Source organism: Aythya fuligula, chromosome 7 (genome assembly GCF_009819795.1).
Source record: "Aythya fuligula isolate bAytFul2 chromosome 7, bAytFul2.pri, whole genome shotgun sequence".
NCBI classification, from domain to species: Eukaryota; Metazoa; Chordata; class Aves; order Anseriformes; family Anatidae; genus Aythya; species Aythya fuligula.
The window spans coordinates 18536692-18560448 of record NC_045565.1 but is presented as its reverse complement, the minus strand read 5'-3'; the positions used below and the strand labels follow the sequence as shown (position 1 = coordinate 18560448).

General features: G+C 42.0%; 1 protein-coding gene across 2 annotated transcripts in view; it reads left to right on the top strand.

Moving 5' to 3' along the window:
• ANTXRL (ANTXR like) overlaps window positions 1-23393 on the top strand; it is a 54436-nt gene extending 31043 nt beyond the window's left edge. For both annotated transcript variants that reach the window (XM_032190996.1, XM_032190997.1), the window contains exons 15-18: window positions 879-977; window positions 2344-2511; window positions 3625-3705; window positions 18548-23393. In XM_032190996.1, coding sequence (XP_032046887.1) covers window positions 879-977; window positions 2344-2511; window positions 3625-3705; window positions 18548-18778 — 579 coding nt within the window. In that variant the 3' untranslated portion in view covers window positions 18779-23393. The remainder of the gene's footprint in view (window positions 1-878; window positions 978-2343; window positions 2512-3624; window positions 3706-18547) is intronic.
• The last annotated feature ends 364 nt before the right edge of the window (window positions 23394-23757 follow it).

The window sequence follows — 23757 nt, the reverse complement described above, 5'->3', positions numbered from 1 at the left end:
TGAGGAACAAAAATAGTGTTGTAAGAGGCTTGCTGGGCCCCTCCCTCAATCATATGTATTCTTGGGACTGCCAGGGAAAGTGTTATGGTGTGACTTTCAGCCACCTTGATTCTGGTGTAATGACAGGGAGACTGAGAAATCCCAGTAACTTCTACAGCTCAAGATGATAGAGCTGGGGATGCGTTCCCAGGGTTGTTGAATGAGAAATATTTGCCAGCTTTCAGTTAAGCAAGAACAGAACAGTGAACCTGAAGTAAAACCTTGATTCAGAATCTCCCACGTTCCAGAAGAAGAAAATCTGCAGTCTTTAGAAATGCAGGTCAAAAACTCTGGATCTGAGCTTCCTAAAAACTTGGAGGTGCTCCAGTCTCAGTCCCAGCTCCAAACTGTACAGCTTGAGCCAGACTCTGCAAAGAATCGAGTAGCGTAGAACAACTGGTTACAGCTGCCATGAGAAAAGGGCCTGATGCACATGTTAGAAATCTCACAGTGGTAGCTTTTTCCCTGTTAGGTGACATTAAGTTCTAAAAGCACAATTAATAAATGATTTCTTTGGGTTAGCTGATTGTGGCATTTTCTGCACAGCGTAGTGGCAAGCCAGTATAATGTACAATTCATCCGCACTTTGCCATCCCTTAAAAGTCAGTTGTGATTTTGAAGCTCAATGCATATTTGACTAAATAAAAGCTGCATGAAGAGGCAAGGGGAATAGGCAGTTCTCAGTTAAATTTGCAGCTGCAGAGACAAGACACTTTTGTTTTTTGTCAGCAAGTAAGTGTAACACACAAAGCCAGATATCGAAGGATTGGACCATAGGATGTTCAGTTGTTTCCCATTTATGTGAGAACAACAGTAACATCTCCCCGTCTTTCCCACAGGAATCAGATGATGAAGATGGATTGCCAAAGAAAAAGTGGCCGACTGTGGATGCATCTTATTACGGAGGCCGAGGTGTTGGTGGAATTAAGAGGATGGAGGTATTTGGGTTTTACTTTGCTGTTATAAAAATCAACGCAAATGTGCTTAACTTTAATAATGTGTTTGTGTTTAAAAACAAAACCCACACACCTACTTCATTGGAGTAGAGGCTGAGATTTAATTAAGGCTTGTCCAACCTGATTGCACCTGACATCCAAGTATCAGACATCAATCTGGCACATTTGCATGAGTAATTAATTGAATCTAGCATTATGAGCAGGAGAAAATTTGCAGGTTAAGAAATGGGACAAACACCAAAAGAAGTTCTGAGTTACTGAATCTAACTCTTCAGTCAATGCAGTTGGCTCCAGTTCTCTTGTCTGCTGCAGAGTTATGCTGGTTTGGAATCACAGAATTGCTAAGTTTGGAAGGGACCTCTAGAGATCATCTAGTCTAAACCCCAGCTCAAGCAGGGTCACATAGAGCACGTTGCACAGGATTGCCTCCAGGCATTTTTTGAATAGCTCCAGAGAAGGAGACTCCACAATCCCTGATCCAGTGCTCTGTTACCCTAACAGTAAACAAGCTCGTCTTTTTTATATATAAGGGAAAAAAAAAAGTAGTATTTTAGGATGTTGTCTACACAGTTCCTGGCTAGAAGCAGTTGGTTTTGAGAATTATAAACAGTGACTTTTTTTTTCAGTTGAGCATTAACAAAATGAACATGCACAAATTTTTATCCTTCTGGTTGAGTAGTCCCATGGTTCCCGTGTTGCCCTTCAGAGTGGGATAACATTTCTATTTGAGCCAGACTACAAAAGCAGAATTTCAGGTTGAGATAAGTAGTGTACGGTACGTGAGGATAAAGTTACTGTCCCCTTCTGTGGCTGTGCATTTGGAAGAGATGTTTTTAGTAGTGAGCTACCCATGAGTCTGAGGGCTGCTGCTTTTAAGAAGACAGTCCAGTCCTTCTCCCTGACCCTTTTTTAGTTTTTGAACTAATCAGAATAAGGCTGTTTATAAATGACTGCCTTTCTGCAGCTAGTGCTGCTGCCTGCTTTTAGGGTGAGTCAATGGGAAGCAAATTACACCTGTGTTCTAGCAGAGCAGGGCTTTGTATTTCACTTGAAAATAAGTTAATCTGCCCTAGATGTTGCAACTTCCCACAACACCTTTAGTTGCCAGAAGGTGCAATGCTGGTAGTTCAGACTGCTTTCACGAGAAAATATTTGACTCTTAAATGCGTATCTGATTACAGTGACAATTGGGTACCTACATAAATCTGGCTTTTTACTGGATCTATTTGGACTACCTGATTTGGATTTGGATTACCTGATGGAACTAGATTAATATCTGCAAAAAGCACCTGCTTAGGGGAGGGACCACAGAAATGTCTGTACTTACAATGTGCTCTCCTGGCTTTAGGTGCGGTGGGGAGACAAAGGATCAACAGAGGAAGGAGCAAAACTGGAAAAACCCAAAAATGCTATTATTAAGCTGCCAGAGCAGGAGTATGAGCCATGGGAACCCAAGCCCAAAAAGCCCCACGTGAGAAAACCGCCTTCTCAGCGGAAGTGGTACACTCCAATCAAGGTAATGAGTCTGCTCCTTGGTTTGACAAAATCTTACGTCCTACATGCTACTACATCCTGCCTCCATAGTGCAGCCCTTCTTATGGTGGATCTGGTAGAGCTTGTATATAGAAAAGTGGCCTCAACTTTGCCCACTTGTTGGAACGTGTTGCACCAGGCCCTGTGTTGCCACAGTTTTTGGGGGTAGAGGGGTGTGTTGGAGGGCAGGAGCAGAAATCTTCCTGCTCTTAGCTCACCCCTTTTTGGAAATTCTGCGCTGACTGGGTCGCAACAGCAGATATCTCAGCTCTTCTGGGAAAGGTCCCAGCTGTATGCTCTTTCACGGCAACATACAAGGAGGATCAGATGGAGTGCCCTGTCCTTGCTTCAGCTGCAATGTGGCTAAGGCCTGGGGTTGGGATTCAGCTCTCTTCCCTTCTAGTTCAGCCACAAGATGTAGTGTTTGATTTTGGGTACGTCACTCAGTCTCTCCGTGCTTTTTCATCCTCATTTCTCCTGTGTCATTATAGTATCTGATGTCTCCCCATCCCTAATGTATGTATCCTCACACAACCCCAGAGCTGTTATCTCAGCTTACAGCTAAGGAAGCTGGAGGGCTCGTGCCGATGGAGGCAGGAACATACCACACTCATCCCAGAAACCTGTGGCCAAGTCCCAAACCAGTGCTTTGTGGGTGCAGGAATGAAGTTCCACCTTCCCCATCCTGCTGTGGCTGGTTCACAGATGGGTTTAACAGTGCTTGAATTTATTGGCTGGAAAGTACCTGTGAATTTTGATGCCTGCCTAAGTCTAGTGGCTGTTTATCTAATACAGAACACTTTCATTGTTCTGCGTATTGCTAATATAACTCCATAAAGAGGTACAGTTAGGTGCTGTTCACATTAAACTTGTCATCTTCAGTGAATTTTGAGCAGGGTGAGTGTGGCCCACTGTGTATAAGGTATGTGTTACCACATTGAGGTCTCTATTCTGGCTCTCTGGCATGCACGGGGCAAAGGCCAAGGATCAATTTTCATACAGTTTGATACAGAAAGGCTGCATCAGCTCAGCTGTAGTTTAATTTCATGATGTTATCCCAAGCTTTCTTGGTCATCTCATGTGATTTTTATTTCAGGGCAAACTTGATGCACTATGGGCTTTGGTTCGACGCGGCTATGATCAAGTCTCTCTTATGAGACCACAGCCAGGGGATAAGGTAAGGTGTCACAAACAAATTGTCATTCCATTTCCCTGTTAGGAGTATCAGTGTGCTATCCTTCTCCCTGCTTTTTTTTTTTTTGTGTATGTGAAAACTTGTCTTTTTATGTTACCCCAAGGCTAAAAATTTGTCATGAGAACCAGAGATTTCAAAATGAGCTAAAATGTTTGCAGTGGCATCTGTTTAAAAGTATTGCCCCAAAAGGTCAACAGCGATATCTCCACTGTTATGATTTGAGCAGACTGAGGTGGAAGCTGACCAGCTTTGGTAGCATCTTTCTCTCTTTCATTAATGTAAATTCTTAGCCTCGCTTTCCTGCACACATCTGTTGGAATCAAAGAAAAGGTTCTCTGGTGGACTGCTAGTTTTGTAAAACTACTACTGCATATTAAATTCAACATCATATTTCTGAAGTTTGGTAGGAAGGATAATGGCTTTTCAGATTTGATAATAAAATTGATTGCTAACGAGAAACTATGAACAGTACAGATCATGAAGAAATAACCTCTAGCAAAGTTAATGGAGAAAAAGATTTCCTTGGAACTCTGAGCAGAGATGCATCTCTTCTCCATATCTTGTATGGAGGCATAGGATATCCCCTGTCTTCGTAAAGTCAAATGCAGATCAGGAATAGATTCTTCTTGGGACAAAGCAGGGAGTTTGTGCCTCTGAGCCACACAGCTGTCTGCCTGCTGCTCCAGGGTCACTTGTGATACCAGGAGCTCTCTGCTTCCCCATGAGAGCCTGGCAAGTTACAGTTGTCTATTGTGCTGTCCTGGAGGAAAAACTCCGTAATAGTTGAGTGCTGCTGCTTTTTTTCTTTTTGCCTTCAGATTTGTCCTTCCACAGTGGAGCTTTTAAACACAAGGATCAAGCAGAGATGATAGTATCTTTCTTCTCTGCCCCATGGCCATTCTGTACTCAGAATATGTATATTTCATCACCTTTGCTTTCGGTTGAAAGGGTTATAGAGCTACAGCAGTGGGGGCCATCAGGTGCTCTCCTGGGGTGGTTGTGGTGCAGGGGGCCTTGTGCTGGGCTTGTCTGCCTGGTTGATTTTAATCTCTGAAAACAGGCTTAAAATTAGCCCTACTTTCCATCATCTTGGGCAAAGAAGTTGCAACCCTCTGGCTTTTGGCAAAATCTCATTAGGGCTTTTTTCTAGTTATTAACCAAATGTTCAGATTTGCTGTTTAAACTGCACTGTCTTCAATTTTTCTTTGGGTGTGTGAGGGCACTAAGAGAACAAACTCAGTATCCCATGCTACTTTGTAAGATGTCCTTTTAACTTGTTTCACCAAGCTGCATTTTCATGGCAGCTGTGCTCGAGACACCTTATTTACTTTTTAAGCACGATCTAGAGCTTCTGAATAGGCTCTTTAGGCCCAGCTGTATTTTGATAGCGCTAACATTGTATACTACGAATCTATCCTCTGCCTTTTACTCGCTTGGCTGTTATGTTTCTATGGGTGCAGAGCACAACAGAGCCTCTGTTAGCCTGCGTGGCTGAGAAACATGCAGGGGCTGGCTCAGAACAGGGATGCTCAGTTACTTGCTTTCCAGCTCTGCTGCAGGGAGGACGGGTGACTCAAAAGAGGCTATGTAAAGCAGAGCAAGCTGAAGGATTATTGTATCAGGGCAAACATTAGAAAATCAAACGTACATCTGGGAAATAGGGTGGAAAGAATCCTATTGAGCCAGATTTGGTGGAAGAATAGAATAATCTCTGTTCCCTGGTCTGTGAAATTAACTAAAGCTGAAGAAAATTGAATGGGAAACAAGAAAATAACTGGACATCATTCTGCTGTATAAATAAAGAGCATCACAGGCCTGTGTTTCATGGAGAAATCTAGCACAGAAGAGCAAGGCTATGGATTGTTCAGTGGACTTTTCCAATTCTTTTTGACTTTAGATTTTGGTGAGGAGGGATTGCATGAGTATATTTGAGTATATTGCATGAGTATATATGAGTATATTGCATAAGTATGCATACTCATGCATACTTACCTGTATACACACGTGCGCATCCATACATCCTGGCTAAAGGATAGGTGGAGGGCTGTAGGGAGCTGGAGGAGCCGGGCTGCCCCAAGAGCCCATGCAAGGATGTGGTCACTCCCGCCCAGATGTGCAGGAGTGAGGTGGTCAACAGGCTTTTGGTTTACTGCTGGTACTTACGGAGGCATGCATTTTCAGTGCGATGTTGTTCCTTGGTCATCCCAGGGCTGCTACCCCTCTCTTCTACCAGTGATTTGGGGCTTAGAGCACCAGTGGTCACTGCCTTACGCAACTCTTGTGGCTCAACAGAGGGGTTGACAGCTCTGAGGTGGTCAGGTGAGCTACCTGTGGCTTGGGATACTTGCTCGGGTTGCCCTTGCTACCTTGAGGGCTTCTCCCATCACTCTGTAGTGATGTCCTTCTGTATCAAGGCATAGGTTTGCCATACCCACTGGTGGGGCCCTCTAACTGAAAAGTGCAGCATCAGGTCTGAGTCGTACAGTGTGGGCAGATATAAAAGCTCTTCAGTCTTCTAGGAATACATTTAGGAATCTCCTGCTACTGAATGAGGGTTCCTTTATACATGTTCTTCAAAGCAATGCTAGCTTGGGATGCCCCCAGGCAATGGCATGTGGTGATGGTTTCTTATTTGATTTTTTTATTCTTTTTTCCACATATAATATTTGTTTTCCTTGACAAAAGGAGACTCTGGTTGCCAATGAGGAATTTACTGACGGAGCTGGAACATGGCCCTGCAGTAGCCTTGGTGCCAACACCACTGGTGGGACCAGCAGGACCAGCTGTGTTGACTGCTTCTCCTCTGCTTCCCCTGTGAAATTCAGGAGTTTGTGATCTTGCCAGCGGGCTGCTATAAAGATTAGGGTTTGGGAAATAGGCATACATGAATATCTCAAAGTATTTAATAGAAGCCCCAGCAGCTGGAGGGGCAGGGGCAGGGTTATTCAGGCAGGTTCTCAGTATTCTGTGCAAAAGGGAGCTTTTGAGCTGCTCTTCTTCAGCCTACTGGATCGAAAGTGGGTGTGTTAACAATGCCATCAAATATACATTAAGAGTTCCGATATGTACAGAGAGGAAGGTGAAATGCTTCTTTCAAATGGTCTGCTTAGCTGCTGCTTTCAGCAAATCCATTCCATTTTGCATTTCAGCACATACTGTCACAGGAAATTCTCAGCAGTTTGGTTTACCAAAAACCTCAGCTAAAAAAAGATACTGTCCCCCCTCCCCTCCCGCAAAATAGCTCTTGTTTACTTAAAGCTTTAGAAAGTGATCCTACTTTTGTCACTGAAAATTACCTGCAGCAGTGAGAGAGAGTGTAGACTGGATTTTGCTGTCACTGTTACCCTTGTATACCCATGGGACTGTACTCAGAAAAAAAGTAATGCTTTACCAGTCTAACCTTTGGTTAGCATTTGCAAAATCTATTTTTGGGGAAAGGGACTAGAAGCAGACTGTGGTACAAAAATTGGATTTTTTTTTCCTATTTATTCCCCCCAAACTGAACGTAAAAAGGCTGTGCTTCATTCAAAAATTTAACAAACTATGAGTGGCTGCTCACGCTGGAAGCCAGGACTTGTGTCCTTTCAAGTTCTACATACAGATCCACTGCATGACTTGGAGTAAGTCGTGGCAACTGGGATTTTAAACATAAGGCTTTGAAATGAGGAGATGGGTTCCTTATTCTGTGCATCCCTTTCAAAGCAATTACTCTTAAGCTGGTGTGTTTGTTAATGTTCAGAACATCTGAATATTGTCAAATTTTGAGTGATTCTTAGTAAAGCTGACAATGGATTATAAGTGCCTTAGTTTTCCCAACTGCAAAATAATCTTGAGAACACAATGTTTGCCTTCCTTACAGCTGTGAGGTTTAATTAAGTCCTGACAGGCACTTGGGACTCCTCAGACGAAAGGTGGGACACCAAGCCTATCGGTTATTAATGACTTGTCATTATTTTCTGGCTACTACCCACAGGTGGTCAGTGGTTTGAAAGCAGCCCACGGGAATGGCAGCACCCGCCTGTCACTCTACACTAGCTGCTCACTTACCAGTGCTAGTTGGAGCTCAGACTAATTACTGCTTTTCAAGCCTGGGTAATGGCCTTTAATAGGTTTCTCTGCAGATCAGAGCTGTATTGTAATTACCCAAGTAGCAATTGGCAGATCTATGGGGGTGCTGGAAAAGCAGCACTGTTCTCCTTCAGACTGTATGCTGTAGGAGATGTATGCTGTTTGAGGGTTTTTCTCCATATCTTTAACCTTCCTGGAGCCAATTATCTTCATAGATAGAAAGAGAATTCTATCTGAAGAATTCAGGAGACTGGGACATTGCCACAGTAGGGTGATCTTTGTCACTTTTGATGAAAATAACACATGTAGCCCCTACCTGACTTATTTTTCTTTTGGCAAAGGAGACCAGTATTTGTAAAGTTAATTCCTGCTATAAGAGACATGGTATGGGGGGGAAGCTCCCTGGTGCAGGGCCTGTGTCCTAATGCATGGTTCCCAGGATACGCTGAGCACTGCAGCTGGAAACATAATCAGTGACTAATGAGTTTCCTGTCCTGTAAGAAGCCCACATACTGGCACTACCTCTCACTTGTGCCAAGTTCATGTTATTTCTGTCGCAGAAGAAGGGCTTACAAATGGGCTTTTTGGTAGATGCTGCCTGTCTGCCCCCATGCAGATCAGTGGTGTGTCCAGGGCTTTGGGAGCCACAGGCACATTCTGCAGCAACCACTGAAAGAGGCTCTTCTGAAGGTTGGTGCAGATCCCAGGGCTGGTGCTACTCAGCATGGGCTGCACAGCAGAATGAAGAAGGATTGGCATTGTGATTAAGACACTGAGCTGTGTCTTCAGATACTCTGGCTTTACCTGATGTAAGTTGCTTTATGTCTGTTGTACTGTAATTCCCCACCAATAAATGAGATTAAGTTCTAGGTCAGTGAGACTGCGCCTGTCAGCATTTTGAGCGTTTCAGAGATTGGCTCTGTTAGGTAGATAGGGTGGTGATATTCTATTACTGTTAAAGCATATGTAAGTTTGATACTTTGATTTTTTTATTATTTTTTTTAAGGCAAAGGAACAGGTTCATTAGATCTGATTCTCAGTGCTTATAGGGAACATGACCCTGGGTTAAGAACCAGTGGCTTATTTCCTTGCTAACTGTGACCTTGATGTGTCTGTCGTTGGTGGATGTCATCAAGATTTTCTAGGCAGCACTGCATTGCTGCTCTAATAATACTTGGAATAGAACGTGTGAGCTGTACAGGCCTGGCTTGAATTCAGTTGAGTATTCTTGGGTTTAGGAGGAGTGCCCTTTGATCAACGCTGAACCCCATGTTGCCTTCTTTCACACTGCTGGGAAATGCATCCCTCATTGTCTTCTGAGTTGGGTAATAGTCCAGAACTTAACCTAACCAGCCTTTCTTAGCTCTCTGCTTACGTACTTCTGTTAGCTGTGAAGGAATCTGATTCCCCATGTGGAGAATGAGTAATGCCGTGACTTTAAAGATGCCTTAAAGATGTTTGAGTTCTAGAAATAAAATTGCTGTGATATATTAATACTGTTATTCATTCTAAGTTTATTATACAGAATGTTAACTAAAGATGAAAAGGTATTGCATCATTGCTGTCTACAGAGGAGCTGTAATTCTGGATGCCTCTGTTCTTGTATAATCTATTGTGGTTCATGTTGTGGTACCAGAGGACTACCCAAAATCACTGTCTGCTATTGTATGTGGGTAGCACAAAGATACTATGCGACCTGAGAGCTTATAAGCTATATTTGTTAAGTTACTTAATCTTACTTTGAACATAAACATCAGGTAAGTATCAAAATCCTCCAGACTTCTATGGCAGTTTTAGTCTCAGATAGGAAGCCAAGTTCTGTGCATTTGCAGCAAAAACTTTGGTATTTTCTACAACATTTTAAGGTCTTTCTGCTTTTTTTTTTTCACATTAAATATTTTTTTCTTCTCTGCTTTTTGGGTTATTTCTAGGGAATATAATTACATAAGTACAAACCTCAGTCTTCACTGGCTGATAACTTTCAGGAGTGGGGTTCATAGAAATTTTGAAGTGAAGCTCACAAAGTAGTGTCCCTTCTTGCAATGATAAAGACTGGGCACTCTGAGTGTTGAATTTCCTTAGGGGTCTGAGGAAAAATGAAAGTGTACCTATGTTTTATGTTTTTCTTGTTGTTGTTTTGTGCTTCTGAGGGGATAAGTCATTACCTCTGGTAAACTGGGACTAGGGTGTATAGCAAGAATTTGTGTGAGCGATGGCAATCAGTTACTTGTGGAAGAGCTTTGTCTGCTTCAAAGTGCAGAACTGGTACTTGATAGACTGATCATGCTGCATAGGGGAAGCGTGGCAGGGACAGTTTTTCATAGGGTGTTAGGTCTCTATAGTGCACTACAAATAGGAAGGAAAGTTCCATGTTGGGACTTCAGAACCTGAACTGCTTCACTGGTGTGTTCATTCCTAGAAATAAGATGTCTTTGTCCCAAGGGGCTCTTCCATCCAGCTTAACATAGGAGCTTTGAGGCAAGTAGAGGTTTTCTGTGCTTTCAAATTATGCTAATACTGATAATGAATTGTAGTAGTCATCCTAGGAGGGGAAAGTCCTTGTGAGATGAGCACAGAGGTAATGTGAAAATTGCAATTTTACCATCTACTTGTCCTAGACAGCAGCAGAGCCTCCTAAGGGCCAGTTACTCAGAGAGGGCTTGGGCATGCTAGTATTTGTTTCCAAATTTTAAACAAAGAGGCAATTTATCTTCACAGTGGGCCCAAGTTTTATGTTTTTGTCTAAGTCAAGGAAAATTAATAGCCATTTTCTCTAGAAAGCTCTCAGTCTCCAACGTTATCCTATATGCTGGGTGCATAAAGAGCCTAGTGCTCTTCCTCTCTGTATATCACAACCTAAATCTGGCTCCTGCAGAGACGATGAAACAATTCACCCTGGAAAGCACAGTGACAATTACAGTTGGAGCAAGACCACTTGTGGTCCTTTGTGGCCTCCTTTGCTCCTCCCAGCAACCCGCTGACACCTCAAGGTTAGGCCTGTCATGCCCAGCAAGTATTTGTTGCTATTGTTGCTATGCTCCAAAGCCCTCTGTGTTCTAGGTGATGTGCACATGCAACCTCCTTTTCCCTGAAAATGCTAAGGAAATGAGAAAAAATCTTTTGCAAACTAACCGCTGTTTTTTCCCTTGAACCACATTCTAGTCTGGTCAGCATTCAAGTGTGGAAATGTGTGGTGCTGTGGTTGAAACAAGGGATGTGAGTCACGAGTCCTGAACTTGTATGTACCAGTTTTTTTTCTCAAGTTTCTGCCTGACCTTGGGTAGACGATACAACCTAGCAGTGTCTCTTCTCACTTCCTCTACTTTAGGAGCTTCATCCGTAAAAGTTGGCAGCCAAGAGGAAGGCAGCAAATTGTGCATCATGAGTGCAGGTTTAGGTTTGACTTAAGCAAGATATTTCTGTCAGGTTTGGATGGGGTTTGGTTTAGCATTACTATATTTGGAAATTGGTAGCGAACATAAAGGATGACTGATGGACCATTACTTTGTTTATGCTTATTGTCATCCATTTCTATCCCTTTCACCATTTCAGCTTTTTAGGGCTCAGAATTGACAGACCTTGTTATGCTTTGCACTGAGAGCTACTTCAACCACAACCTCAGCAAGGTCCAAGACATGTGATGTTTTGTACATTTCTGCAAGATATCTTGTGACTCTGGCCCTTCTTTCAGGAGGTGTCTGTAGTCCATTGCTGCATTTTCTTGCTAAGGCAAGGCTGGAAAAAACATGCAGCTTCCTGCTGAATGGAGCATGATGCAAATTATTTAATAGTCCTGACTTCTTTACTGGGATAGGTTTTCCATGTCTAACACCTGCTGTGTTGTTCTTTCCTCCTGTTCTTAAGCTGGAAAAGTGGTAGCAGGCATGTGAGAGACGGGTTGTATGGATATGCTCATCATGAAGTTTATTTTGCTGAAGGTCCCTGATCCTAGCTTAAAAGAGCCAATTTCTCCATCTGATTCCTGTCTGATTTCTCCTGGTGTAGGTTGGAAGTAGCCCACTTCTCTTCCATGTGCTCTTGCACTGACTTTGAACTTGAGTAGATTTCTCCTAGAGGACCCCTTCCTGATTTTAAGCAATGCCCTGCACAGATTGAGCTGTGAGGTGGGAGCAGTGTCTGCAGGTGTGCATGTCATGTTGGCCTGTAAGCAGTTTTCTGCTGCTTCTTGGATCATTCTTGTGCCTTTGAATTCATCTTGTTGTAATTTTCAGTTTATTAGATGTTTACCTACAGCTATTGTAAGGCACTTGCTGTTACCATATGAGTGATTTATAGCCCACAATATAGTGATTTTCTTCCCCTCAGATAGCTCCATCATAAAAGGAGGGACCAAAAGTGATATCATTTTGCAGGTAAAGATGCCCTATAATACAGTGGATAAAGAAAGGGATGGACTAGATTCTTATTTTTTTTTAAAGCAGTGGTGAAGAATAAGTATATTGTCATTGTTGGACTCCACTTCTTTAAAATCTTTTAAAATCCTTTTCCATTCAGTCAACCCCACTTTCTCTTACCTGTAAATAGTTTTGGACTGACACCACTTTAGGTAACAATTCTGAGCTGCCAAATATATCACCATAAAAGTCACTGACAGGAGAGGACCTGTCAAACTAGAGGATGTATACAGAGCCAAACTCTCATACAAACAGATATTTTATGGTAATTATATTGTTTTGATTTGAGGTCTAATAACCAAAAATGGCTACATACAAAAAATAATTACATGTTAGTTATTGGTGTTTAATCTGTTAACAACAACGTCATTTAAGAATTAAAATTTAATCACCATTAATTATAACTAGAAATTAAATATAAATTACATATTTATTCAACTGAAAGCATGACCAACCACCAAACTGCTGATACAGGAATCCCTGACAATTCTGATACTTTATTTTTCAACTCAAAAGCAGTATCTCAGTCCCAAATATAAGACGGGTAGTTAGTAAAAGTTATTGGACTGTGTCTGAAAACAGGGCAGGGTTGGGTTTTATGTGACAAACTGTTTCAGTGGCTCACTAATTTCTAGCCTGTGTGCTGCAGGGTAATCAGTGCAATTCCCAGGAAATCCGTGAAGGTTTTAATGAGCCATGACATGTTCAGCACGCAGTCAGCATGAAGCAGTGCAGTGCAAAGAAGCTTTTGGCAAAGGCTGCTTCACGTAGATCCTGGCTGCTGAGGAGCCAGCTGCTAATCCTGATACTTGCCCAGCGGACTTGAGTAGTGGGAGCTCTGTACCTCCTTGGTTAGGCTCTTTGTATTAAAATAAATAAATAAATAAATTACTATCTATAATCTGCCTCATTCACAAATAGATCTAGTAGAACAGCTTTCAGTACTGTTGCTGGTTAGGATATTCAGTGTAGGTATTTCTACTAAAAAGTCTTTATTCTTTTAATCACTGCCCTCTAATGTCTCCAAAATTAAACTTTCTTTTGCAGAAGTCATTGATCTTAAAAGTGTATACCCCATCAGTTTCTGGGTGCTTGGGTCAAAACCTTTACTTAGCTAAAGTGATTGTGACTCTTTGTAGATGCTAGCACTTCAACGTATTCCTTTGCCTTATGGTTTGAAGTTTTAGCATTCCTTTTACTTTTACTGTGCTTTCCTCTCCTGAGTTTTTAGCTCACATAGAAACTTGGATCTGTTCTGTTGAGTTTTAGAACTCCACTTTTGCAATGAACTATTGATATTTAGAAAGTAAAGCTAAATGCTAATGAAATAAACACTAATGAAAAAGTCATTATATATATATATTAATTTTCATGGTCCCATATTTTGGACCACTTTGTGAGGATCTCTAAACTTGCGTTTTAGAGCAATTAAGCTTTGCAGGCATGTTCTATTTAATTCATTCTAAACCATAAAGGCAAGTATCATATTAATCCAAAATAAAGACTAAGATGTTTCAGTAAATATTTAATTGAAGCCAATTCTTCCGCAGTCATATACCCCCTCAGCTAGTCAAAATTGTGGCACTGAGAGTCCATAAGCAAAAATGAGGGTGAATGGAAACCCAAGTTAAGTTTATAATGGGAAGGATATCTTTTATTAGGTCAACTAATACAGCTAGAAAGAGGAAACAGGCTGACCTTAGTGTGTACAAACATTCCATCGTGCACAGATAAAAGTGGATTTGATTTTTTTGCTAAATATCAATGTGTTTATTGTAATAGACGGAGAAAAGTGACAGTTGCTGGCAGATGGGGTGGATTTTTGAAACACTTTTTTCTGAAATGCTCTTATTATCATGGGTGAAGAGACTTGCCTATGACACTGAATTGCCTGGGTCCTTTTCACAGAATTGTTCCTTTCTATCAGAACCTTGCTGAGTAGTAGCTAAAAATTTTGAGGGGAACAAGCACTGAGGAGTGATATACTGAGCACTATGATGAAACTAGTCCAGAAACAAGATGCAGTGGCTTTCAAGAGGTTCCTCCCTTCCTCCCCCCAAACCACACACAAAAACACTTCCTAGGTGGTCGAGGAGGCATTGCCTAGAAGTACAAAGTGCCTGAATTGCACATGTGATTGTTACACTGGGATAAAAGCTGGAGCTGGGACAAGGGCAGATCCCGCTGCTTCAGTATTTGTACTTTTTGAAAAGCCAATTTGGCAAGCAGCGTAACAAGAGCCTAACAAGTGGATGGACATATGGGGAGGCAAAATAATTGTGCATTAGGAAGACTGTGCAGATGTGAGCTGAAGCAAGGGCGTAACTCCATATGGCGCATTGTTGACCTTCGGTTGGTGCCTGAATGACAGTAACGCCGTGCGGGTCGCAGCATCTGAGGGTTGCTGTCCTGGGAGTGGGGCTGAAACCAGACAGAACTGGATTTACGCAGATCATCTGCTTCGTAGACAACAAAGCAGCTACTCACAGCTGTTGTGCCTGCGATCACCATCATATTACTGCACCTTGCAACTCAGAACCCCTTCCCTAAAGTACTTGGTGTATACAATGCTCCTAGAAAAAAGATGCTTCTCCTTCCTTCTGTGCAAGGAGAGCAGAGGTACAGGATACTTTTGGATTAAAGTCTTAGTATTTCTGTGGTTTAAGAGACTTCAAATGCATTTGAAGAGGAAATTACTTAATCCTTTCAGACACAGTGTTAAAAATCTTGTGGTTACTTTAAGAAAGAGCTTATTTGAGAAACAGTCACAATTTTTTTGAAGCTAATCCCAGAGGGGTGTGCCTGCTAGGCAGAATTGCTGTGGCATTTTGTTTTTAGGATAGTATGATGAGTGCAGGGCTTAATTCTTCAATGCTGAAATCCTTTGAAATATACCAGAGAAGTTCAAACTGGCTTACGATTTATTGTCACTTGTTCTTCCCTTTCCCTTTTGGCTGTTAATCCTAACCCTAGCTAAAAGTTTGGCCTCAATTTATCAATGGCTGCTTGAAGTACTCAGGAAGATTTGCTCCAGTGTTCACTAGAAGTCTTTGATGTATGAGATTGTAGGGTAACGCTGGTAATCTTTTGTGAGGAAGTGTCACAATACATACATCGATCATCCGAGCCTCTGTCTGTCAGACTCTCCCAACCCAACCGTATTTTTCATGACACAATGCGGCGCATGGCCTTTAAATTACCCATCTGTCTGACAAATCAGTGAGTGTGGCAGAAACTGGCAGCAGTTTGACGTCGCCTATCACTTTAACTGAAGTGAAAGTAATGCAAACAGATTTATGGGATCCCCTTTGATTATAGACTATGAATATATTTGGAATTGATGTCTGGGGGAAAGACAACAGAGAGGCTGGAAAGGCTTGTAGGCAAAAGCACTAGTGCTGGGTTTGCAGCTTTGCATTTTTTTCTGGGAGATTGTTCTATTTTTTCTTGTATTTTTTTCTCCTCCCTCTATGTTGCATCTCATCTGAATATCTTTTTTTTTTTTTTTTTCTCCTGAATTGATTATTTGGCTGTTTTAAATTCATAAAGTTACAAATATCAAGACTGAATTTCCTTAAATGTTTTTGCAGTAGAGCTATTGAGTTTATCTGTAGTATTCATTGCCTAGCAGTAAATAGTACTGAATTCCAAAGTATGCTTTGGGTACAGCAGAGCACAGCAGAAGACAAATGACAGTTGGAGGCTGACAAGGATGGTCACTCACGGCAGTGCTGGGAAGGACTTGAGTTCTGTGACAGTGGAGCAAAGCACTGACTTGTGGTGTCTTTTGATCCAATGGTTTATCTCTGCAGAAGTCACTAAGACCTGGGCTTTTGCCCACTGAGGTCTCCTTGCATCTGGCCCCAGTACAGTGTTGCCTTGAGCCAGGTTCATACGCGAAGTCTGCTGTAACAAGCCTCCTTTTTCAGAAAGAGGATTTTATCCTATTTATTGAGGCTGTTGCTTAAGTGTAGTGGTGAATTTGTGATGGTGAAAACTGGGGCTGAGAGCTACTGAGTACATCTCATGTACAGGCAACAACATGTCCATTCAAATAACTCTTGGCTGCAGCTGAGCTCTTGAAGCCCTGAGCCATCCAATCCAACTAAGTGGTAGGGTGGTACCATTTGGGCGTTATTACATTTGTTGAATCATTTTCTAGGCTCTCTGGAGCTTGCACAAGGTTCTCTGGATGCATAGCAGAAACATGTCTGTTTGCCGTTCTTCAGAAAGTCATAAAATAAAGTGATTCCCTTCTTATTAAAAGAATAGTTTCATGAACCAAAATACAGGCATTGCAAGTCACTTAACAGATGGTTGTGGTTAAGCTGTGATGGCTTCTGCCTGAATTCTGGTGGAAGCTGTGATTCAGAAACTCAGGCAGTTCCCTAAACACCTTCAGTGTTTGTTTGTGCAAAGCAGCACTGTACCAGCAGCGATCTGTCCCTGGTATGGGATCTTATATCCCCATTGTCACAGCCATGTAACTACAGGGATCACAGTCTACAGCTGTATAGCCCTGAAGGAAGCTTTTATGAATCTGGAATCCTTCTCCTGATTTTCGCTTGAGAGGTGTTGGTATAACCTAGAGCTGAATTTGGTTTGTTGATTCCAGCATGCAGCCTAAACCTCTCGCCAGTGTTATGGCTTCGCAGGCCTTTCAAAACAATGGAGGGAAAGGTGCCTTCAGCAACATGCTTTCTAAACACACCAAACAGGTGTTTTACTTTTCCCCACCCAGTGTTTGTGCTGGAAAGAGAAAAACAGGTAACATTCCTCTCTATGCTAAACTGCAGAGGGCATCTGCATTAGGATGATTACTGTAAGAAACAAAACAGGCCTGCTGCACAAAGGAAAAAGTGCTGGCAAATGGAGTTCATCACCAATGAGGTGGGTATTTTCCTGCCTATGGTTACTTGTATGGAAACCAAGTCCCAGTTGCAATGAGGAAAATAAGTCTGTGTGCACTTTTTGATAAGTGCATAGGAGCTGTGAATGACCCTGTTCTCTATCTGAAGTGTTTATGAAGTGCTGCTGTGTTAAAATTCAGGGGCTGAGACTGGTGGGATTAGTTCACCAGGCATTTGAAGGCTCCTGTAAATGGGCAGTTGGCAGTGCCACTCGTGCATTTTCAGTCTTTACCTCCAGCCTTTGCATGTGATGATGAAAGGCCCTTCTGGCTTCCAGGTGCAGGCTGCTGCTGAGGTTGCAGCAGAGAGGTTGTTACCAAAGCGTCTCCTCCCACCTCTCCAGGTGAGGAGATGGGTACGGAGATGCCAAGAATTGTAACTCTGCACCCAAGTTTGTGTCTGCATGATTTCATGAGGCTTTCGCAGCAATAGTGGACTCCTTTGTAACAAAACATGGTGGTCAATGGGAGAAGCAAGTAAAGCAGACAGCAGAGGTCCTGGTTCCTGAATGAGATTGTCCTGTAGATTTTGAAATGCCTCTGGCTGCTCCTCACAGGAAAGGCTTGGTGGTCTTTGGGGTCTGTCTGTATCTCTTCCTGTCTGGAACTTGGTTAGTGGGAACCTGTATAGAGCTTTGTTTTGGTTTAAGGAAATCCAGGTGTAGCTGTGTGTAGCCCATAGTTGTGAGTAAGATATCCTCAGCATTTGCTATTTTATTTTTATTTTTTCCCCAAACTTCATCTACTCCTGCTCCAAGATCCACAATTCTCCACCTGGTCTTGCCTGCCTGTATCCCACATCCATGCTGAAAATACACCCACTGGAGCTCCCTCTGCATAAATCCCACACCTCATAGGTTTTTATGAGGATGACAGAGAAGCCCCAGCTACATTTGGAGCAGAGAAGACAGACGTACTATCCCAGCAGTGTTGGAAACATGGACACCAGCTAGGCTAGCATCACTGTGAAAAGGAAAGCTACAGATAGTGCCTTTGCTAATGTTGTTTGGTATAATCCTGTTTTTCCCAATGAGTTTGGTTTTTTTTCCAGCACAGCTGTGTCAGGAATGGATCTCACCAAGGCAGGCAGGACTTCGTGGTGGATCTGTGGCTTGAGCCAGGTTCTGCATGGCTCTCATAGCAAAGAAGAGGGTGCATGTGAGCAAAGTCACACTGGGCTTCCTTTTGAGTTAAACCAGTCCTAGGCTGTTCTCCATAGGCAGGAGCTCTGAAACCCAAGGAAAAACATTGGACTCTAGTACTGACCTTTAGTGCAGTCTTGTCTCAATGTCATGTCTAGGATCCAGTGAATGACATTGGATGAAGACCTCTAATTGCAGCCTGGCCCCTCTGCTTACAACACTCTTGGCTAGTTGCTGATAAGTCAAAACATGTGCTTGTTATGAATAATGAATTTTTCTTTTACCTCCAGGGAAGATGCATGAACTTCACTCGGGTGAAGTCAGATGGGACCTCTGCCCCTTACAGCCCACCGCCAAAGCTGCCACGACGTGACGATGTTCCTCTCAACTATGCTCCAAGGAGCCCTTCTCCTCCCGTGTCTCTGCAGCCCCCTTCCAGGCAGCCGCCTCCTGGACCACCCCCGTCTCGAGCCCCTCCTGGACCTCCTCCTTCACGGCCACCTCCGCAGCCCATGGCTTAGTACAGCAAAATCCTGATCGACAAAATATGTCTCTTTGCTGAATGCGGCATATTTATTGAGTATTGGTTTACAGTTAAAGATATCAGATTTTGTTGCTGGTCAGCAAAAAAAAAAAAAAGAAAAAAATAGAAAAAAATTGCCAAGTGTCAATTTTAGTGTATGAATATATTTATACCACACGTGCTGAGTAAACATTCAGTGGATAGATTCAGAGCTATGGGGTACAGAAACAAACCAAAATGATCATCTAGATACAGTAGCAGCTTTTATATGTATACGTTTGAAGATCTATTTACACATGACATTTGTCTGACTTGGTATGTTAGATCATACGTTAATAACTTTAGCTGGATACACGTGCATCTGTTTTGATAGCTGCCACCTGCAAGTTGGTTAAACATAGTTCTCTGAAGAATTTGCTTTTTGTTTCCCAAACAGTACTGCATCCAGATGTTAAAATGGAACAATAATTGCAAAGATAATTTCTGCCTTTAGTTCTGCAGGTGGAATTTCCATGAAATTTTTATAAGGAGGTTATAACAATAATAAGGTAAGATAAGACTATGTGCCAGTAATCTCACATATAAGAGGGGTGTCTTTCTCTGGAAAAATCAGTTTTGAGCCTGCCATTTCTAGGTATGTTTAGATTTGGTTGCATGGGGTAGTCACTGAAGGCCAGATTTTGGTTCCAGAAGTCCGAACCTAGGTTCAGCTTCATCCAAGTTCAGAAGAATTTTGAAACGTGTTTTGGATAGGTGTTTTGTTTTCATTTGCAGAAAACACACTCCAAAATGGAACAAAAACGTGAAATTTGAGCATGAATGCTACCATATGCAAACAGAATGTCATATAAATCAGGAGGGACTGATTCCATTGCTGGTTAATCACTAAAAATTTTCCTCTCGGGCTTAGTGCCAGGCAGGACTGGATCCTCTTGTGATTCAGGCGTAAATAAATCCCCCTATAAGTAGCTTTCTTTAGATGGCCCAGATCCCAATAACATGTAGCCCTTGCAGGCTACCTGTGGTTGCAATAGGCACAGTGTGGTTTGTTGGTGCTAGCTTTTTTCCCCTCTCTTCTATAAAGTTTGACTGGAGGATTTCCCAGGTCTTGACTGCTTGCCCTCAATTCTACGTGTCATCAGAAAAGTGATGGGGCACCTACACAGAGGTGGGAGTTTGACGCGGGACTGTGGGACAGCCCATGCCTAGTTTGTGTTGTGGCATCTGTGTGGGTTGTGCCCAGATCATTCCCTAGTAATCAAAGTAACACCTGAGCTTGCTTTTCTCCACCAGTACCTATCATATGGTATTGGAGAGGGTGTCTGCAAATCCCTGTGCTGGTTAGCTTAGTCATTAGCTGTGTAGTTAGGATGTTTGTAGAAATAATGTGTATGTTGCACTATGGCTCAGCATATACCTATCTCTCCATCTGTGTGTAGGTGTGGGTGTGTAGCACATCATATGAGTTATTGGCATATAGATCCAAGATAAAACATTAACTGTATCATGTAACTATTCCATATGTAAGGGCCTCTTCATGCAGTTTTTACAGGCATATAACATTGCACTGGTGTGCATAGGAACCAGGCTTACTATTTCCAGTGGAAGTCCCACTTGCAGAACACCATACCAAGCTCTCATCAGTCTGTGCTGATCACTGTGACATGCTGTGTGTATGCAGCTGAGGCTGTCAAAGTTAAACTCAGAAGAACCACAGAGCCTCTTTTCTCCTCTTGCACTGCTCTGCTCTCTTGAGTTACGCTCTTACCTCATGTATATTGGTGCAGGTAATGGAATCACACTCATGGGTGCCAGCTGGCCTTGGAACTGCTCCTAATTTAGGCCTGAGCCAGCAAAGCACTTCTGCATGCATTAATATGTCCTGCAGGTCAAGAGGAACATCCTTATGCACAAGTATTTTGCTGACCTGTGACTTCATAATCAGAAAGGAGAACTGGGATGTACTCTGCTCTCCTCATGTTTTTAGCCACTTGAAGAGGGTCTGCATAATTTGATCTCTAAGAATGGGTTTCTGTTTGGAGGAGAACTGTGTGTATGTATGTATGTGTCTGTGTGTGTGGGAAGTGTGTAGGTTTTTAATGTTTGGTTTCTCTTCCTTTACAAAAAGTTGCTCAGAGAGCAGCACTCCTATGAATGGAAAGGCGTTCTGTAGCCAGTGCAACACAGTCATCGCTTACTTATCTCCATTTCTTTCAGCTGAAAGGTGAATCTAAATGCGTCCAATTTTCTACTGCAGTTCTGGTGAAGCTCCACTTTTGACACCAGTGGAAGCAACTGGATGACTCCAGTGAGAGGGTGGGAACCTGGATATGGGGGAAGGTGCTTTTACAAGCAGAGATCACTGGTTAATGTTATTTTTGTCCTACGGAAGCCTATGTGAAGTAAACTTGCTGGATCTAAGATGTGTTGTAATGTGTACATACAGTTGAACCTGGTAGTGCCTCACATCAGCCACAAATATGGTTTAGATGGACGATGGACAATAAGCCACAAATGCTATTCAAGAATTGAAATGGCAGAGGGTAATTAAATATAATAAAAAAATCCCCCTGCTAGGGCAAAACAGCCTGTGAGGGTTATCTGCTTGTGGGATTGGAGCAGGCCTCTGCTCTGTAGATGCTAAGTCTCTTACCAACAAGTGGTGATGGGATTGTAATAATGGTGGATCTCACAAATTATGTGATACTAAAAGGGAAAATTTGCTTACTGATTTAGTATCTGCTAATCAAGTTGAACTAATGTGTCAGGAGTAAAGTTCAGCTAATGAAAAAGCCTGTGAGACAGATTCTTTGTTCTCTTGCTCCTGTATAGATCTTGAAGGGGGATCAGAGTTGTTGCAGACTTTCATCGATGTTAAAGTAGAATTTAACTCGCTTTCAGTGAAAATGCAGGTGTTGGCTTAGGGAGGACTCTCTGCAATCAAACTTCCAACACACCTGTCACTTGTAGTTCTGGAAAATATTCTCCTTTGCTACAAATAGGAAGCCTTGCAGATATAAATTACTTATAATTTCTGCATAATGTACAAGTGAAGCAAGAATAGGAGTGATCTGGTGATTCCAGGTGATCAGATCTATGTATGATAAAGCAGAAAGCACCAAGAAATTGAAAATTAGGTTTAGCATAAATGGAGTTCCCAGCATCTTCACTATATTAAAATTTAAGCGTGTGGTGGATAACTCAAAGTTTTTGGTACCCCCCACCAGCTTCTATGATGGCAGCACTGCAGGTTTAGGTGATAGTTTGCTGGTAATGTGGGAAGAAAAGAAAGTGAATCTGGCTGAATTACCTTTGAAATGTAAATACCGCACTGGCTACATTAAGGCCTTTTGGTTTTGTAGAAATGTGCCTGGTTACAATGATCTCAGGCACTATAACAATGCAGTAAGAGAAAACAGTTGCTATTTCAGATTCTCGAGCTTGATCCTTACCTGGTGTATGGTGTCCTTACCTATGTAAATTAACATAGGCCAACTGAAGTCAAGGCAGTAATATTGGTGTGTATCAGCTGAGAGCTGGCTCAAAATAAGAGAAAGAAAAAAAATCCTTCTAACTGGCTTAAGATTTAACTATGTTTGTTTTGATATGCATGTATATCATTTTTGATTACAGTACTTACACTGCTAAGAAATGTTCTCATGTGGGATGATTCCCCTGTGTTTTCCAGCTCATAGCATCATTTGAAACTTAACAAAAAGTGAGCATCTAATGCTTCCTCTCATCCAAGAGAAAAATGTGGATTTGAGGGACCTTTGGCTCACACTTAGCACAGATGTGAAATGACACAAGGTGCAAAGCAGTGGGGAGGGTAACCCCAAGTGTTTAAAGCTGATACAGAACCACATTGATCAAAGCATATTTATGGCCATCTTTTAACCTCAGTGCATGCATTGCCATCTGTGGGAGTAGCCTGCAGAGCAGACAGTCCTAAATGTAAAAAGGAAAAAGAAAGGAAAATAATCTGCTCCTCATCTGAATGAGTGAGCATAACAATGAATGATATTTCATGAACTGTAGCAGTTCAAATGCATGTGCACCTGGTGCTCCTAATGCTTTTTACTCCTGTTGGTCTTTAGACAACGTGATCAATAATATGCTTTCTCTTTAATCGTTTGCTAGTTTTTATTGTTGTTATTTTGTTTTGTTTTGTTTTTTTAAAAAAAAAAAAACATTTCACTGAAAAAAACAGCCCTACTTCTGTAAATATAGTTTAATTTGGAAGAGACAGCACACTTCTGGATGTTACTGCTGGACAGTTATTTATTAAAATGGGCTTAAGGTGAATAAATACAGGTGGCTCAGGATACATGCATGCAAGTGTGATAATGCAGTATAGCATTTTCAGTTCTCGGTAGTTTCGGGAAAGGGGAATTTTAGGGTCATCCTAGTATGTTTAGAAGTTTGTTACTGATCTGATACTTTTGATACTGCAATAGATTCCTAACATTTAACACTGCTTGAAGAGATGTGTAGGTTATGATAGATTTTTCATTTTGGGGGGAGGGAATAGTGAAGGAGAAAGGTTTTTGTTTTTAAGGGAAAAACTAAACTCTGCTAAGAGTTTACTGTACTAAACTCTTAAAAAAAAAAAAAAAAAAAAAAAAAAAAGTGTGTTTTCAGAAACAGTGGGGATGGGGGCTGACAGACAGCCAGGGAACAGAGATGAGGGACAGAGAAACCAGTTTGATTTTTGATGGACAAAGAAGTTATAAATGGGGGTGTGTGTGGGGGGTGGTATTGATACATGTGGTACCAATTTCTGTAACTGACATGCTGCTTCCATGTTATAATCATATAACCTTTATGCATTTTATGCGCCTGCTCCATTTTTCTGAGAAAACCTTGCAAATGTAATGCCTGCATGCAGATGTGGGAGATGTAGCCAACGTCTTGTAATCCAACATAATGTAGTCTTAATGGATTCAGAATCAACAATAAAAGTGCTTACTGGTTAAA